Source organism: Elaeis guineensis, chromosome 1, assembly GCF_000442705.2.
Source record: "Elaeis guineensis isolate ETL-2024a chromosome 1, EG11, whole genome shotgun sequence".
NCBI lineage: Eukaryota > Viridiplantae > Streptophyta > Magnoliopsida > Arecales > Arecaceae > Elaeis > Elaeis guineensis.
The window spans coordinates 163,225,501-163,245,562 of NC_025993.2; the positions used below are offsets into that span (position 1 = coordinate 163,225,501).

Genomic DNA, 20,062 nt, shown 5'->3' on the forward strand with positions numbered 1-20,062 from the left:
TCTGTGCAATTATTGAAAACGAAGCATATCAAATGCAAGCACCAGATAAATATTAGTGCCAGATGATACGGTTGACATAGGACGATTACAAAGAGACGACTATGAACCTGAGGATGTTTCTATTGTTGGATCGTCGATAAGGGCACGGACACGAGCACGATCCAATAATGACTTCATTAACGACGATGATGATAGCACTTCAGGATTGAAGTCTTCTATGACTCCCGTCGAAGATGACTATATGGACACACAAGTTCAGAATCTGAGAACAATAATTAATATGAATAAGTAATTCAATTTATTTTTTTGTTACATCATGTAATACTTGAGTTTTTTTGATTACGTGCTGATTTAAATTATTTTAATCATTACAGCATCATGACTGGTCTGGACGTAGACATTCATGGGGTAGACAGCAGGCTCCGCTTGATGATACACATCCTCACTTTAGCATTTACATGATGAGTCAAAGGATTTAGATGAGACTCGATTGTCCGAGTCCACAGAGCAGACTAGTGCTCAGCAGAGCTTGCCCAGTCGGAGGTCATGGCACCGCAGCATCATCCCCTTACAGGTATATCTCTATCAATTTATAAACCATATATATTTTTTTGTTATATATATTTAGTGATACATGATATATGTTTATTTCACCAATTTTTACATGCAGGAACACAGCATCGACGTGCAGTGCGTGGTCCTAGTATGGGTTTTGTTTTGGAAAAATATGTGCATACGCACAATAAAAAGCCAAAGGTACAAATATTTCGAGATCATCCGATTGGCACAGAGGCTAGTATCGTTGCAAGACATCAGCTTGTATATGTGGAATCATTTTTCGTGGGCTGCTGAAAGTTTCAAGCATGTAGCTCCTCGATACTGTGATGCTCTAGTCTCTCACATCAAGATAAGAATTAAATTTGAATGTCTTGCATATCATTACATGATTTATATTATTTTTGGTTATATAAATAAATTTTTTATTATATGAATAATTTCATGTATTTGCTTTTTGGTATGATGACTGTGTAGGATAATATTGACTTCAAGGATTGCACCGACGAAGAAGTGACGGCATGTATTCTCAAAATGGCTGCAAATAGATACAGAGATCAGCGATGTAGGATTCATAAATACTGCAATGAGCTACAGATGAAGGAGATTGATCCTGTGACCGCCATACAAAAATTGGGCTGGGTCTAGTGACGATTGACGGTGGTTATGTGAGCATTTTGAAAGTGAGGTATTCATATGTCTAGTGTTTCAAGTTATTTTAATTTTGTTATGTCCTTTAGTAGTTATAATTGTATATATTTTGTAGCGACGATCGAAGGCGAATAAGGTGAATAGGAGTAAGATTGATTCTATTCACATATAAGAAAGTGCCTCTTTTGTACAGGAAATGAAAAGGATGGTACGTAACTATATTTACAATCATACGTTGTAACTTCTTATTAAATATTATATTATTTTGATATCTTTTTTTTTCTTTTTTTTTGTTTGAATAGGGACTATCTGGAGTTGATACCTATGCTAAATTCTATCAAAACAAGAGTGGCAAGTTCGTGATCGAGGAGGCGAGGCAGTGTCATGTAAGTATCATTACTCTATATTTTGAATACTTTTAAAGAGTTTGAAAAAAATTTATGATTTTATTTGGTTTATTGTGAAGAAAAAAATGTTACAATTGAGAGAGCAGGCGACGAGGGAGGTTGGATCTGACGATGATACTAGATCGCAGTAGGTTTGTTTGATGACAGATGATACGATTTTGGATATCGTCCTCGGGCGGCAGCTAGGATCTGGTCATTAGCATGCGGTCCAAAAAATCACACAGTTCGTCATCCGACCGGTCTGATGATGCATCGGTGCTAGAGACAGTTAGAACATCCATGAGCATGATGCAAGATCAGATTAGTTACTGGATGAATCGTAGTCAGACGCTCGAGAGGATAGTGACTGCGATGGCGGGATGGCTCGGTATTGATGCTTCTGAGTTAGCATCTCTACAGTCACATGATGTCGCCTCTGCACCACCATCGCGACACATATCGGATCAGGGATCGATGCTTGGAGAAGGAAACGAGGCCAACGAGCTAGATCATACCTAGTTTGTAGTTTTTTTTAAATTTAAAATGGTGTATGAACTTATATTTTTGTATATGACAACGAAGATTATGAAACTTTTTGTTACTTGAAATTGATATTTTGAGCTAGAATATTTCTATTGTATTAATATTATTATGTAAAATATGTTTGATCTGAGAATTTGTATTTGAACAGATTTTTTTTGATAAAAAAATAAAAATTAAAATTTTTCTCCAAAATTTAATTTAGCAATGAAATATTAATTTCATCACAAAAAAAATTTATGAATCCAAAAAATAAAATTTTTATTATACATTGCGATGAAATTTTTTATTTCGTTGCTAATTTTGCGATGAAAAAATAATTTTGTCGCTAAAAGTATTACATTTTTGCGATAAATTTTTTATTTCGTCGCAATTATAGCGACAAAATTTTTATTTCGTCATAATTATCGTGATGAAATTTTTATTTCATCACACACAATTGTGACAAAATTTTATTTCATCACCATTATTACGATGAAAAAAATTATTTCATCGCCAAAATTGCGACGAAATTTTTTTTCGTCGCAAAAATTGCGATGAAATTTTTTTTGTCACCATTTTTGCAATGAAATTTTTTTTAATCACTATATTTTTTTTTAATCACTACATTTTTGTGCAAAAATTATGACGAAAGAAAAAGTTTCATCGTAAAAAATAAGAGAATATTTTTTTTAATCAATATATTTAGCGATAAAATTATTTTTATCGCTAATATTTGTCTTGAAATTCAATTTTCATCATTAAAATAAAAAAAATTAAAAAATTAAAAATTATTTTTTATGATGAAATTATTTTTTGTTGCAATTTTAGCGACAAAAATTTAGGCTCTTGCGATAAAATTATTTTGTCGCTAATACAGCGATTACTTCATCGTCTAGGTTGACTATTTTTTACGATGAAATAAAATCTTTTCGTCGCTAAGGTCTTTTGCTATGAGGCTTTCTCTATAAACTTTTAGCGACGATATATTTCGTCACAAATACTTTTAACGATGAAAAAATGAATTTTAGCGATAAAAAAATTTCATCGCAAAAAATTAAATTTCTTGTAGTGTACTTAATAGATGTCCTACAAAAAATTTAGAAGGGATAACACCACAAAAAGTATAAAATGGTTACAAGCCCGATATCTCTCATTTGAAGATGTTTGGGTGCATAGCTTATGCATATATTTCAGATCAAAGAAGAAGCAAGTTAGATGATAAAAATTTATTAATGCAAGATCCAAAGCCTACAAACTCTATGAACCTAAGGAGAAAAAAGTCATTATAAGTCAAGATGTGGAGTTTTAAGAGGACGGCATTTGAAATTGGAGCACCAATATGATGATGATACCAGATGAATAGCAAATCAAGGAGTAAATTAGAGAGCCAACACCATCTTTATCTCCTACTTCATCGGATGAAGATGGTTCAACATCACTAAAGACAAAGAGCATTCAAAATTTATATGAGATGATAACTCTCCTAAATCTTATTTGTCTTTTTGTTAATGAAAAAATAATTTCTTTCGAAGATGCTATAAAGATAAAAAGTGGAGGAAAGCCATAAATGAAGAGATAAAAGTTATAGAGAAAAATGAGACATGGAAGCTCACTTCTCTACGAAGAGGGCTTGAATCGATTGAAGTAAAGTGAGTTTACAAAATCAAAAAGAATGCATAAGGTGAAGTGAAAAAATACAAAGCACGACTTATGGCTAAAGGCTACAAGCAAAAGGTCGGGATTAACTATGAGAAGGTCTTTGCTCCTATTGCTCGAATGGAGATCATTCACTTGGTGATTTCTTTGATGGCTCAAAATAAATGAAAGATTTTTTAACTTGATGTCAAATTAGTCTTTCTTAATGGCTACTTGAATAAAGAAGTGTACATTGAGCAACCCAAAGGTTATGTCAGAAGTGGGCAAGAAGATAAAGTATTGAAATTAAAAAAGGCACTCTATAGTTTGAAGCAAGCATTCAAAGCTTGAAACTTAAGAATTGATGCATATTTCAAGGCCAATGACTTTGTTCAATGCCCCTATGATCAAATTCTTTATGTCAAAGAGAAGGATGGAAACATATTATTTGTCTTATTATATGTGGATAATCTTATTTTTATCGATAATTCTATACAATTGATCAAAGAATTCAAGCAAGCAATGACGAAGAAGTTTGAAATAACTGACATGGGACTTATGTCCCATTTTTTTGGCTTAGAGGTGAATCAATTAGAAAGTAAGATTTTTCTTTTCCAAGAGTACTATGCAAAGAAAGTGGTTAAAAGATTCAAGATGGAAGATTGTAATTTTATTAGCACACTGGTGAACTGTGGTACAAAATTATCCCAGAATGATGAAGGCAAAGTAATTAATCCTACACTCTACAAAAGCTTGATAGGGTGTTTGAGGTACTTGATATATATAAGGCCAAACATACTATATGATGTTGGTTTGGTGAGTTGATTCATGGAGGAACCAAAATCATCTCATTGGAGGGTAGCTAAGAGAATCCTACATTATATTCAAGGTACTCTAAGACTTGGCTTATTCTATTCTCATTCTAATAATTTTCAACTTGAAGGCTATTCTGATAATGATTTAGGTGGAGACTTGGATGATCGAAAAAGTACTTTTGGATTTATATTTTTCATGGGTGATACGGCATTCTCATGGATGTTAAAGAAGTAATCGATTATTACTCCCTCAACTTGTGAAGCAGAATATATTGCGGCATCTTTATGTGTTAGTTATGCAATATGATTAAGAAACTTGCTAAAGGAGATTAATTTTGATCAAAATGAAGCTACACAAATTTATATTGATAACAAATCGGTAATTGCTTTAGGAAAGAATCCAGTCTATCATCAAAGGCGCAAACATATAAATGTTTGCTTTCATTCAATTAGGGAGCATGTGAAGAACAAAAATGTGGAGCTTATTTATATAAAGACTCATGATCGAGTTGCGGATATTTTCACTAAACCACTTGGAGTTAATTTTTTCAACAAATTCAAAAGTCTACTTGGTATGAAGGATAAAAGACAATTAAGTTTAAAGGGGGTTGTTGGAAATTAATAAACTTAATTGTGCATGGAATCAAGAGATTAATAAACTTAAGTTTAAAGGGGGTTGTTGAAAATTAATAAACTTAATTGTGCATGGAATCAAGAGATGCTACTTACTAATCAAAGAGATCTTTTGTGTTTCCAAGAGACCTTGTTTCAAGAGAAGATATTGGAATTAGTAAACTAAATTAATATTATCTTGTTATTAGCAATGACTTTTAGTATTTTCTATGAAATGCACTTAGAATTTCTCTTCATGTATAAAACCAAAGTATTATTCATAAATATGACTCTTGATATTTTGTGTAGAGGGTAGTTAAATGATTATAACACCCTCTATATAAAAAGATATATTTTAGTCATTTAGTGTAAAATGAGTTGAAAGAGTATCAAACAAAACTAAAGTTTTCTTCCTCTAAAGAGCTCTATTCTCTTCATTTCTTAGTGAGAAATACTATAATACTCCTCTTCTCCTCTATCCACTATAACAATCTAGTCTTCAATCCTTCATCTTCTTGACATTCGCTCTAATCCTACTTTCTTCGATGATTTCTGGTCTTAATGGACAAGGCGTCATGTTCGAAAACACATCCTTCCTGCTTTCAATCAGACTGCAAGATACCATATATATGATAATTATGGCATAGATAAATGAGTTTTGTCTGAAAATATCTGAAATACTTATTTCTTGCACCTGCCAAGTTAAAGCACTGCTCGATAAACTTGTTCATGTTTCAGATTGTTTTATTATTTTTCTTTTCCATGGAGAAATATGTCTGAATACCAGTTTTCTTGTTCAAGAAATCCGATTCTGGTAACATATTTGAGACATCAAGTTTATTATTCTCCATTGGAAGCTAATTTTCCCAAAGAAAAAGATAGACAGCATAAGCAGTTGACTGAGTTATCTTAGTTAATACGCATTGTCTTCACTTAGTTCATAAACACGTTCTAGATATGTATCAGATCTGCTTTAACCTAATGATTCTCTTAAATTTCATTAGTTCATCTTTAATAAGTGTGCATCTAGTAGTTCTCTTTTAACAATATGATACATATTCTCCTCCTCCAACTTTTTACTATTAAAACTGCTGTTCTAAGGAAATAACAAAATTGGCGACAGCCAGACTCTCACATCATCAGCTCTCTAATTTGTTCTATGCACGCCACAGTGGAAATATTAACAAGGAGTAGAACATAGTAAAAAAGAGAGTGAAAGAGGAGTACAGGACAAAAGAGCGAATAAGGTTTTAGTAGGATCAGGAAAGTGCGGAGCCTGAGTTTTTCTGGTGGGCTTGCTCTAAGAAACATAATGAGTCTACAGTCCATCCCGCAGAGTGATGGATAGATTGTGGTTGATATGACCCGTCGAAAAGCCTTTTGTTGACTGCGCTCTCTCTCTCTCTCTGTACTCATGAACAAAACCTGCCACAAAGATCCATTCCTTCTGAGTGATCTCACCTTCCAACCTTCTGAGAACCATTTATGAACTACCATTATAATATATCCTTTTTTTTGGTGAACTTATAATATATCCTTCAGAAAGAAAAAAAAGAAAGAAAAGAAAACCACCATTATAATATCTATTTATCCTTTACATGTTATATAATTCGCTGGTTGCTCATTCAAAGCAAGCTAATCATTTGATTTGAATATTTCATGGTACATGTTACATCCATCAGAAAAAAACACATACATCCACCATACCAAAGCACAAAGCATCAAATCCACCAAGAAAAGCTGAGTACTTTGCAGGAGTTTGAAAAGCCCATCCAAGAATTATGCTTAGTCTTTTTAAAAAAAAAAAAATTGGAGCATTGGGAAGACTGATCATAAAGAATAACGCATGATGGACTTCGGGTTGGCGAAAGACTTCGCGGCCCCTGACGGCGAGGGTAAAAATCTGTGCTTCTTAGAAGCTGGCCTTGGGACCTCCTCTCTGTATCCCTGCTCATCTTCTCTTCTTTTATGGGCAAAACATACAGAGAGCAGTCAAAAGGAATTGCTTTGTGGGAGAAGGCTGGAAAGCACGGGAACAAAGGCTAAGACCAAGAGTCTTACGGTGTATGATTAAATAACAATTTCTTTCTCCTCCTGGTACCGAATATAGCATATGGGGTACTAGGAATGAACTTGGGTACAATAAAGTATTTGAAGAATGGAAGTATTCAAGAGGAACAGAAAGAGAGAAACATCCAGCAAAGCATCCTGTAACATTGGAGGGTTCTGAACAGCGTATTTTATTTTATAAGAAGAGGAAAAGGATGTGACCAAGTTCGTTGGAGGTCCAAAAGGTCGCAAGCTGAAACTATGAAAGCAAAAAGTCTAAAGCTTAAGGTTAAAGTGTCCGAGAAGAACAAGCAAGCATCATACTTTAAGATCTTTTTTGGGCTGTAATCATTGTCTAATTAGTGGAAGAGAATGATTAATCGATCACTACAGAGACATGAGATTTTGATGTCATCATTAAAACAAAACATAATTCATATATATTTATTCATCGTATCATTCAAATCCGTTCCCTTTATTTTTGGTACTGAACAGATCCATTCCGTTTAACCAGATCCATTCCATTTAACCAAAAGAAAACTGCATTTACAAGAGATGGGCTTCACATATATAGCTGTATTTGGTTCCATTCTCATAAATAGGAAAAAGGGGATAAAAAAGAAAAGAACTCTTAAGAAGAAAGTTGCTGGTTAAAGGATAGCTACGCGTAAAATAATTTTTCTTTTTTAAAAAAAAAGAATATAGATAAAAGGAGATCATCATTGTTGAAGAATCCTTACTCCCCCTCTTTGCTAATATCAGCAAATTTAATGGAAAGAAGCCACAAAAAAAAAACGATTAAAGATACTAGATTAGAATAAAAAGATAAAAAAGAACGATGTAAAACCAAACAAGACAAATTGGGTACTAGTTCCTTTTTAACACTAATCACCTCTACCATTTCCCAAAAAAAGAGCCAAGCACGTCTGCCCATTCCATGAAACCATAAGCAGCTTTAAAATTGGACGAAAGAAGTAACCAAAGCATCCATACTCCCATCCAAACATCATGAACCAAAAAAATCACAAAAGATGATCCTACTTTTGCTTTCTGTATATGCGTCTAAGACTTAGATCCGTTGGAGAAAAAAAGAAAAGAAAAGAAAAGAAACGAAAAGAGGGGACCTGCCAAGTCAATGGGATATCAAAGAGTTGAAGAGTTGTTACATATGATAAAGCTAATTACTGATGGGCTAAGATCTGAAACCCCCAATAGCAAATTCCCATCCCATCCCACCCATTCATCCCCCCATCTCCCTCCACATTTACCGTGACTGGTGGTGACGATCGCAGTCTTGCTCGATCTCCGACGAGAGCTCGTCCTCCTCCTCGAGGCAGTCAATCCCATAGGTTGCATGTCCATGACCGAAGGCCTTGATATGGTCCTTGAGAGACCTCTTGTGCTTGAAGTCGGAGCCACAGATGCAGTACCAGAGCTTGCCGCAGTTCTTCTCATGGGTCCGCCAGTCCCCCCGAACGGCGAAGGCCTTGCCACACTTGCGGCACATGAAGGGCTTGATCCCATGCTTCCTTTTGTAGTGGGTCTGGAGGGTCCTGAAGTCCTTGAGTGGCTTTGATCTTGGGTGGTCGATGTTGTTCCTGCACCCCGGCGCGCAGCAGTAACATGGCAGCCTAAGCATCGCCGTCGGTTGGCTGCCTCTCAGCGACTCCGGCCCCTTCCGATACTGGGATCCATGCCCCCACATGTGCATCTATTGTTACACCAACAAAGAAAAGGATCGATCGAGATGCTAAGGATCAATACTATTTTATTTATTTATTTATTTATTTATTTTTGGATGATGATTGAGGATCAATATTATTATTCAGTATTGTCTGAAGACCATGCAATCTATAGTTAGTACTGCACCCAACTAGAAACAAAGTTTAGAAAAGAACAACTTATGTAAGAGGTTTACAGGCCGTGGTACTAATCTAAGAACATGCTATTCTATTAGTATAAGAAGGTCGGATATGTTCAATAAAAAAATTTAAAAAAAAAAAAAAAAAAAAAAAAAAACAGAAGGCCGGATACGATCTCCAGTTTCTTCTTAGTGAGTTATGATGCTAAGAGATTCACTTATCTTTTAATTTTGTTTTGCTGAATGAGAACTGTTGCTCCTGGATTCTGTCAGTCAAGATTTTGAAAGCAAGGACTCACATGCAATGCAAGCTAGTATGGAAGAAAATTGACTGAAGAGAATATCCATGAAAGAGAGAGTGGGAGGGAGGGAGAGGATATCTGGTTGTCGTTTTTTTTTAAAAAAAAAAAAAAAAAAAGAAAGCAATCTATGCGAAGTGTTTCATGTGGACTGGTGGTTTTGGGGTTTCAGAACTGTTGGTAGGGGTGCAGAAGATTTACAGAGGGTTCTGTTCCTTTGGAAGCCATCTGATAAGCCTGAAAGAGCTGAAGATCTTTTTAGTATCCCCCTTCCCAGTGACCAAAGCCCAACAACACAAACTCCATAGGTACTGCCAGCACTAAGCATATGAGAGCACTGCCTCCTCTGTGTGGTTCAATCACATAAAAAGGAGAGGTACTAGTGATCTCAGCCTCAGTTAATTTGGACCAGACACACACAACCTTATGCATCGATCCCACCCCCTCCCACACCTCCATCTACCATGCAGAAAAGGGAAATTAAAGAATACACCTCTAAACTCAAGATTAGATCATAAATAGAACCAAAGAAAAAGGATTAAAAAAGGGAGATCACCTCACCTGCATGTTGTTGTATCTATTGAAGGTCTTGCAGCATACAGGGCAAGAGAACTGGGTGGGGCCAATGAGGATTTGGGAAGGGGTGGGGATCCAATACTGCCCCTTAGTGAGCCTCCCTATAGTAGGGTACCCTAGAGGAATGGTATCACCACCACCACCATCTTCTTCTTCCACCTCTTTGTCTTCGTGCACTGAGGTGGAGGAGACCCTGGAGATGAGATCAGCTGCACTGGGGCTGGGGAGGCCTATGTGAAGGGCCACAGTCACATCCCCCTCCTCATCATTATCTTCATCACCTTTTCCTTTGTTTTTCTCATGCTCACCTTCCTCGAAGGCGCAGCAGGAGGTGTCCTCCTCTTTTGAGGGGCTGAGGCTGAGGAGGGGGAGAGCCTCCCTGAGGGGAGGGGAGGGCGGAGAGGTGTGGAAGTGGGGGGTGCTTGGGAGGTGAGGCGTGGTGTAATTGGCGTAGTTGGTGTAGAAATTGCGGGTGGGGAGAGGAGGGGGAGGGGGTGATGAGCTGGAAGAGGAGAAGGGGTAGTAATTGAAGTAACCTTTGAAGAAATTGGTGTAGGGATCTGCCATGGTTGGAGCTTTTGGTGTAGGAGGGGAGGAGGGGATGTGGATGAGGAGACTATTATAGATAGATATGACACACACACACACACAGAGTGAGGGAGAAGGCAAGAGCACCCAAAAAAAAAATAAAGAACCCAAAGGTGCAAAGGGTAAAAAAATCGCTACAAGTGCGACAAAGGAACCACACGATAGATATAGAGAGAGAGGGAGGGAGGAGGGGGGATCACCTGGCTGACAAAAAGAGAAAGGGAAGTTTGTAGTGGGGAGATGATGAGTAAAAACAATGGAGCAAAGTGGGAGGATGGACTACACTAGAGAATGAGATAACCTTGGGACTCGTAAGAACATAGACTTTCTTATGGAATGACGTGAAATATGTATCAAACATGAAAAAGAAAATTCACTCAGCATATGAAAAACCATGTGCATAAACTCCCTTACCAACCAACGACAATTTAGAAACGAGAAAGGCATAATATATATATATATATATATATATATATATATATATATATATTAGAGAGAGAGAGAGAGAAACCGAAGACAAGGCTAGCGGCTAGGTTTTCACGTTGTCTGCCCTATCAAAAGCTTCAAGCAAGAAGTATAAACTACATTTTCGGTTTCCTAGCTTACATATATATATATATATATATATATATATATATATATATATATATATATATATATATATTGCATATATAATAAATTTTTTATTATATATAAGAGGATAAAGGCGCTTCCCCTCGTATGCTTTGGGATGGGAACCGGTTGCCATCCATCCCGGCATTTGCTTCGGTGGGTGGGCTTCGGTCGGCTCGGCTCGGTACGAGCCCTATTATAGCCAGCTCGTTTTCATAGCCAGCTCGTTTTGTCTTATCTGCTCTGCAGCCTTTTGTACGCCTCCACTGTTCACAAGTCACAACGTCGCTTCCGCACAACACATCCAGCTCCAACTCGTGGCTCGGCTCAACTCGTTTCCATTTACTCAGAAGTAAGGTTTTCTTTTTTCTTTTTTTTCTTTTTTTTTTATAGAAAGTAAGATCCCATGTCTAACTTAAAGCACCACCACATGGGGAAAATAAGTGAAAAAAGAAGTCACCTACCAGCCGGGTTTCACTCTGTGATTTAATTAAATAACATCGATTGATCCAGAGCATCCCTTCACTAATCCTAATAGTTAAACACCTTGGTTTTGATGATCCAATACCGTTAGTCAAGATAGACATATGGTACATAGTGTGCACAGGACTCACATGGAAGTAGAACTATGGTGCTTGCATGGATTGTTAATGACATAAGCACATTTTTTTTTAGAAAAAAACCATAACATGATATTGTTTGTTGCCGCCAAAATTAGGTCCGACAAAGTTGGATAAGTCGGCAAACAGCAAGTGCTTGGCATTACTTAGATTGATCTTGTTATGGTCGGGCCGAGACTTGGCCCAGCCTTGATGACCCATACGATAGAAGGAAAGAAGACTCCTTTCTTCGGAAAGAGCCGGAGCCCTCAGGCCATCGAGACCTTAGGGCTCCTCTATAAAAAAGAGTCCCCTCTCCTTTAAAGTCCTCCATCACAAGCACCATGCCTTCTTTCTTCTTCCTCCTTTCTCCTTGTTTTTACCGATTTTCCTAGCATCGTGTGTGATGGAAATCGGAGCTTCAGATATCGTCGGAGCCGAGATAGAGCTCTGACCTCACCTACTCTCTCTCTCTTCTCCATCTTTCCACAGCCTTGGATACCACTGCCTATCATCAATTTCACCAAAAACCCCCACAAAGAGATCCTATTTTATCCTTTATTTTTGACCGAGTTATTTTTCTTTTTTCAGCCACCAGTGTCACCACCCCTTGATGCGGCACTCTTTGTTAAGTTGCTTAGCCTCCCTACCACCCTTCCTAAAAGTCATGGCCTCTAATAAATAGCCAACAATTGGAAAGAACCAAGAAAAGGGCTGGATCCCTTGTTCTCCATGTCGTTTCCCATTTCTCACCAACCGCCTATCGCTATTGGCTGTCGGCCATGTCCTCTCGCATGATCTAGGTGATCTCGATCTTGATTTTCTCTTTTGAAAGAGATGAAGACTCCCTCTTTCTCTCTTATTTTCTCTCTCTTCTTTCTCTTTTTCTTTCTAAAAAAAATCATGGATCCCACTATCAAGTTCTGTCTTCCTATATTATGGACCCAAGTTGACCCTAATAAGAAAGCCCTAAACCTGTTTGGTGCCTCGGTGGTTTATTGGATTGATCACTCAGCTAACGATACTTCATATTTTTATTATTTAATTTTATTAAATTTATCAAATATAAATTAATTATACTTTTAATATTTTAAATAGGATTAGTAGATTCATCTAGTAAAGTTTGAAAATCTAAGATAGACGAGGTATATAAATCTTACACTTCTTATTAACTTTTAAAATGTAAGCAGATCTTACACTCTTTATTAATTTTTAAATTATCATATTTTCTATGCACATAGATTGCTATTAATGAATCATATTTTCTTTAAATAAGAATCAGCATATATCATATAAAAATCATGCTTTATTATGAGCAATTGTTCCATAGCTTGATCTTGTTCAGAGGAGTAAATTTCACTTACTGAGTTGTATAGCTTATCTCTCTTTTTTTTTCCTTTTCAGATGAATAAGATTATGAATGAAGGATGATCCAGGCTTAAAGTCCATGCTAACGAGCCTGGAGATTTTATAACAAAAATTTTAATTCCTAAATTGATTAAAAGTTTATAGTTAGCAACTTTCTAAATTTTAAGGTTATAGATTTTAGTACTTTTATTTGGATTTAAATGCTCGAAATCAGTATTTGTTTAATTGCATAATGAATAATAAAATTGAACTTTTTTTATTATATTTTATTTGTGATGAATTTTAGCTGACGATGATTGATAGGCTTCATGTTATCATGAGTTGCACCCTTCGATAGTAGGATTGTATTATATCTCGGATTTAGGATGTGATAAACCTATTTGGACTGGTCTGCTTGGAAGTGAATGGTCACCAAGCTGCAAATAGGAAATTAAGAAAATATTAAAGGTTGTAAAACTTGATTCAGCGGGGGACTCTCCGATCCGTGAGTCAGGCTAAGTTTTCAGAAAACAATAGAAATCTGAGAGAGCCAAATAGAAAGGAGTAAAAGAGAGAAACGTGTACGTAAAGGTTCCCCAGATCGAGAGTGGATATAAAACTGCTGCCTGAAAAGAGCGGGCACCGTCGGACGTGCAATAACTTCTTAATATATGAGAAGAGTTGTGACTATCATGCAACGTGCCTCATAAGTGCGAAGGTCTATAACTTTAACCACCTTTAATACGTTTTATACTGAGGATTCATGGCCCATTGTTGTTGGTTGGTCGGCTTGATGATGATTATTGGTCAATCGATCCAGTCGGCTAGTCTAATCGGTTGTTTTAGTTAATCACAAGCCAACGAATCCCAACCACATCACTGTTTTTACTGGTATCACCCGATTACAATGAAACAGCGATTGATGGTCGGGGACATAACAGCTGGACGAGTAATTATAAATTTGTAGCTAGCCGGGCGTTTTGGGTGAGAGGGCTCCATCCCACAGTTCATGGCAGCGACAGATGTCTTCACAAATTTGTTCTCTCGTGGAGGAAACCTACAGTCTACTCTCCCTTCAGGTTATATTTACTAATTCTTCATATAAGGCGTTATCTAGCTCACATCCATGCAGCGGGCGTCTATAAGTTCCTTTTGTTTGCTGAGTGATGAGAGAGAGGGGGAGAGATTAGATTTAGTTTGGTAGGTAGGATCTACATTAATGTGTGATGGACATAATCTAATAACAAATGTACTGTATAATTGCAAAGCGAGGTCTGATGACATGCATGGTCGGTGTGTGTAATTACGGAGCTAATAACAAAGAGCTATAACAATCTTTCATTAAAAATGTACATTATAATTGCAAAACTTTTGCAACCAAATTTGACCCAATAATTTGAAGTACATTTCTAATTTGTCGTATCATAATCATTCTCACATGAAATATTGAAACCTATCGCTTTTTGCAATCATTAATTAGAAAATTTATCTAACTACATTCATTATTCTATCCATAGTTTTGATAATCCAGGCAGAATTTTTCAATATGTAGAAAACCTAATGACTGAATGATCTATCATTGTCACTAACCTCATATACAGACTTACATTATGCAGATAATGATGCCTCTACACGTACCAGGCCCCAATTCTGAAAAATATACAATCACTAAGATGCTGAATATGGAAGCCTTCAGATATGTTTTTAACTATTAAACTTAGGAATGGATATAAAATATGTATATATGTTTGGACGAATGCCTGAATCATGAAAAGGCATGCACGAAAACAATAACTTTAAGCTGCCACAATTATGTGCTGATTGAGTGCTGAATGTCTACCTAGTGGAATTTTCTAATTTCAATATATATGCTTTTTGTTTCCCAAAATTGTTACCTTGCATTGAAGGTTTTCTAACCAAATCATCTCCTTTCCTGTGTAGACTTTGCTCCTAAAGGTTCTCCTCCACATGCATTACTCCTGCGGAGGTAAAGACACCACCAGCGCCTTCCCCATCTTGGCATGATGGTGCAACGCCAAAGCTAAACGGCAACAAGCATGAAGCACAAACCCCCCAATCCAAACCTAGCTAGGGGGCCCAAAATTTGTTTTTTTTTTTTTTTTGGATGAAATTGGAGACTAATAGGCACTTAACCTATTAGTCGCCAGCAATCTTATTGATAACAAAATAATTACAGAAGGTAAGTTACATAGGAGGGGGCCCAACATGTCTAAAAGGATCACTGCACTCTTGGACAGCGAGTATTAAATGCCAACAGTTCGAATTCTCTCTTGGGCTACAGAAGCTAGAGAAGCAAGCAACTTGGAGGGTACCACGCCCAACCGACACACGAGGTTGAAGGAATAAAAAGGCATACCAACAGTGAGAGCATTAAAATCGAACAGTGGGGAGAGAGAAGGAATAAGGGAGAATATAATATGCTTCACTGGATTGATGACTGAGGGAGAGTGTTCATTGAAGCCAAGTGATTGGTAGGGAGGCCAACTTGGCATTTGAGAGGCTGGAAGTGGAGGGATGGGGAGCAAATGCATGGATAATGGTAGGGAGAGTAACAAAGGAAGTACACAAAAAGCAATTATACTAGGGGAACATACTGCTGCCCCTCTGGCCTATGTGGGTACATAATTCACTCTCTTTGGTACATCCCTTGTGGTTTCAAGTGCGTGCTGTGCACATACAGCGAGAGAGAGAGAGAGGAAGGGAGCCTCTGTGTGCTGATTTGAATGAGGCTCCATGGAAAACGATCTTTTGACGTCTAGGGCGAATGCAGTATGTCCGTTTGGAGTTTGGAGAAAGTAGTTTCTTTTTTCTTACATGGATACGTATCACTTATTTAGCGCCTCGCTGGAGAATTCTAAATGCTGAGAGAGAAAGAGAGGGAGAGAGAGAGAGAGAGAGAGTGAAGGGGGGTTCCATTGCTATATCTAGATGGGGCATATGGAAGATGAGCTAGTGACATTTTGAGGAGGAGGAGGAGAGATTTTTGGAAGATTGGTTATTTGCTTTCTTTTTTCTACTTTTAATGCGCAAGAGGCCACATGTATGATCGAAATCATTGGACGTGCCAGGCCTTGCTACATTTTGCTTGGAGGCTCACATACATTTCAAAAGTAGTTCATAATTCGAAAAGAGTTGAATCCAAGCTTTCTTTCTCTCACTGTCTAGAATGTAAGTTATGATTGATTAGGAAGGTGGCCTATGGTAGATAGTCTTCTGCACCTTTGGGTTAAAGGAGGAAAACGGGTATGATAATAATGGCTTTTTGTTTAGTTTCTCCATCAGTTGGTTGGCCACATGGTTGAGTAAAGTCATTGGCCACATACTGAATGGGTCTCACAAGCACTAAATATATGAAACTTGATAGGAATTCAGTTGTGAATCTGCGGTGTGTATTTCCTAACTCTCCAACATGAATATTTGGATTGTGACCTTGTGTTAGATGGAATGATGACATTTTTGGGAGAGGAACCCTTGTGCTTTCTTTTCCTCATACAGTTAGAGGAAATCGGTTGGCCACCTATATAGAATGGATTTACTACTGTACTGCCACTTCCCTAGCTTCCTTTTGATGCATGGATGATTTAGATGGACTTGATAAGAAAAAAGGTTTCCTACTCTCTGAAGTAAATCTTGATCAAGGTGAGGCCCCATAGGAGATGGATCTAGTAACATTTTTAGGGGAGGGGGGAGATGGCTTTTGGTGAGAATGGCTTTTTGCTTTCTCTTTTCCATTTAGTTGTGGAGTTGGATGGCCACATGAATGATTGGAGACAGCGGACCAGTCAGGCCTTGCTTCCTTTTGCTCGGGTGCTCACACTCTTTTAATATATGGATCCATTTGGGTGCAGCTGAATTGAAACTTTCCATGATATTCCCGAATCTCTAAAGCCAATGCTACCTAAAGGGTAACGCGTACAAAAGACATGCTGCCATGTCCACAGGCTGGGATTCTCTTTATCTTCCTTTTTACCTTTTTCCCCCTCATAAGAACCAGCAGTGACCATGTGAATGACCTGGCCATCTAGGCTTTTTCTTTGCTAGGGGGGTTCACGCCCTATAGCATATGAATCAGTTAATTGGTTCAAACATCCCATGGCATTTCTACTCTCAATTAAAATGGATCAAAAAGTTGGCATCGGCACAAAGACATGCATGGACCAAAATGGAGGACCCATCACCCAAGCAAAAGCATACAAAGTGTCCCTTGGCTGATGTGATCTTTACAGTCTGTCACCAACCAAACCTTCTACATGGGTGCAATTTAATTAAACAACTCAGTTGGCATGCTTCTCTAAGGTTCAAGGAGTTGTCTTGAGGAAAAACTGGCGGAAGAGTTGAGAAATTTGACATTAAAAAGAGAAAACAATACTCCAAGTGTATCGTGCTCTACAGATCACGCATGATTTTTTTTTTTTTTTTTTTTTTTTTTTTTTTGTGAGAGAGATGGAATTTCGACACCTGTAAAGGCATGAATATTTATCGATGCGGGCCTTCGCTCATTAATCGACATGATTATTTGACTCGAGGCAGTTCGGAAAAAGTTTTGCAGTTTTTTCTCTTTTTTTTTTTTTTTTTCTTTGACAGAGAGAGAGAGAGGGAGATAGAAAGGGGATAAGGTTTATAGTTCGATTAAATATGGTGTCTACAAACACTTGCTATAGTTTGTTCTTTATATTGACACAAAAGATAGAAAGCTTTCATGATGCACTTAATAAGGGACCTGCTGGTGGTCACAGGATCATGATAAACATGTCTTTGATATAAGTAACTAATGTGCCTAATGATTCCCTCACAGGGGTGAGACTATAGTAATCGCCTTTCCTTGAAGTGCAATAAGTTTCAGGTGAATTAATTCTAAACATAGCTCAACCTTCTTATAGAGTTTACTTGCTGCTACTAGTAATTGTTATTATGCAACTACTTGAGATAAACTTCAGTAAGAAAATTTAACAGCAGTCCTAGGGAGTAAATGCTTGCTAGATTCTAGCGTCACATGGCCTTGTGATTTGGTGCTTTTGTATTCATCAGGACCTGGGGTACTTGTCCCGGCCCTAACCAGTAGACAGAAGCCATGCTATAGCTCTACATAGGACCCATAAATCTAATTATCATTAATCCTACGTACTGAAAAAGAAATTGTTCGTTGGAGGTCAGCATTCAGTTGGCTTGGTTTTTCACATTTGGCCTCCAAATGAAAAGATCTCGTAGTCTAGTCACCTTAAAAGATGGCCTAAAGCTTGGAAAGAGTGCAATTGCTCTACGTTTGAAGTCTCTATGGGAAATTAAAGAGGAAGTAGCCCACCACCATCAAATAGTCTTATCGATCAGTCAATTTCAACGGCCGGCTGCTCGTTAGTCGAATCCATGTTTTGCATCCCTTGCAAGCTCCCTAAATCTGATCTCATTTGATTCATGCTGACGGACTCTTGCACTGGGAGAAGTCAAGCACGCCTGCAGCTAAGCATAACTGCGGGGGGAAAAAAGAACCAAGTTATGGTCCAAGTCAGCCAAGGTGAACTGACCAAGCCTGTAGCATAAATTACTGAAAAATTCCACCGAGCATTCATGAATCATGGAATTACCAAATGATTTGATGAATATATAGTTCTTAGAAACCAAGTCATATTTTTTGACAGCATTTAAGATCTAATGTAGCCATAGTCTGTGGGAGATTTTGGTCAGGGTAGAACCCCATGACTCCCGCGTCCCACGGGCAGTATGATTGAATTCAAGTCTACCATGCAATCAAAGGTAGCAAAGGTTTCTCTTCCTGCGCCACCTTTTTTCTGGCTTTTGATTTATTAAGGGCATCTAGAAGGCATTGACCACAAGTACTTGTAACATGATTCTTTCCATGGCGACTTAGGAGCTATTTAGAGTCCAATAAATCGAGCCGCATGCAGCTCAAATTGTAGATGCATATCGGTCTGCTTGTTCAAATGCTTGCAACGTAAACTCAAATTATATGATGTGTTAAGTTGCTTTTGAGCTGCATCTCAGAGCTATCGATCTTATCATGATAGATCGGAGTTATAGCTACTTGAGTAGATACCTTAACCAAAAAGGGAAAGATCTTTAGATTATCAGTTTCATATTGCTTTTCCCGACTCCTAATGTTGACAATTACAAGGCATGCGGATGTGAGGAGTCAACATAACCAATAATATAAAGTAAACTATCTGAAAGGGGGTCGTTCCACACAACCATGCATTCAAGGCATGAGGCTGCGAAGAGGAATGGGATTTTCCTCTACCTAAGCTGACCAACATTCCACATGACAGGTATTAATAAATGTGAAGCACAATACAGGGAATCTGAATGCCATAATTGTTTTTCCTTGGACCAATCCCCAAAACTAGGTGATGGCAGTCCTTGTCACAAATTATGATGTAATTTAAGAAGCCATTCACCATTGGAGACAGTAATAAATACAGCTACATGGACTAACCAAAAATCAGGTAACAACTAGGATTTATATAATTATCATTTACATCCACAATCAACTCGATCGTAAAAGAATTCACGTAGGCCATTTCAAAATGACCTGTGACACTGTCATGTTCTTAACTATAATAATGCATAATATGTCTATGACCTCTCTGGAAGTGACATGACAGGGTTTACAGTTTACACTGAGAGAAACTTGTGAGCACGCTGCTTTAATGAGTACATCCACTCTTCATCGGCTACCCACCAAGTGGATGATGCGGAGGATCAACCTTCTATCTCCAATTTAAGAAAAATTATAGCGTGCAATGCAATGAGTGCACCAGCAAACCCATGCATGCCACCAATAAGCGAGGCGCATTTGAGTGGGCCGATCACTAAGACCAGCACATGATGAATAAAACTCTATGCCAATATATTTTGGCTGATGGGGTTCATGCAGTGTAGGCAATAAGTTTTTCCAATTTAATGAGAGTAAGCAAGCCCC

The 20,062-nt window shown here is 37.6% G+C and overlaps 2 protein-coding genes across 2 annotated transcripts in view; both read right to left on the reverse strand.

Annotated features, from left to right (window-relative positions):
• LOC140857037 (outer envelope protein 80, chloroplastic-like) overlaps positions 1-405 on the reverse strand; it is a 5,193-nt gene extending 4,788 nt beyond the window's left edge. Inside the window, exon 1 of the mRNA XM_073255237.1 lies at positions 373-405. Within this exon, the coding sequence (XP_073111338.1) occupies positions 373-405 (33 nt within the window). The remainder of the gene's footprint in view (positions 1-372) is intronic.
• A 7,841-nt stretch (positions 406-8,246) lies between these two features.
• LOC140852860 (zinc finger protein WIP2-like) lies at positions 8,247-10,790 on the reverse strand. The gene is made up of 2 exons (XM_073246473.1): positions 9,947-10,790; positions 8,247-8,936 (listed from the first exon to the last, which is right to left on the reverse strand). The coding sequence occupies exons 1-2, from the start codon at positions 10,526-10,528 to the stop codon at positions 8,490-8,492; spliced, it is 1,029 nt and encodes a 342-aa protein (XP_073102574.1). The 5' UTR covers positions 10,529-10,790; the 3' UTR covers positions 8,247-8,489.
• Positions 10,791-20,062: the final 9,272 nt, after the last annotated feature.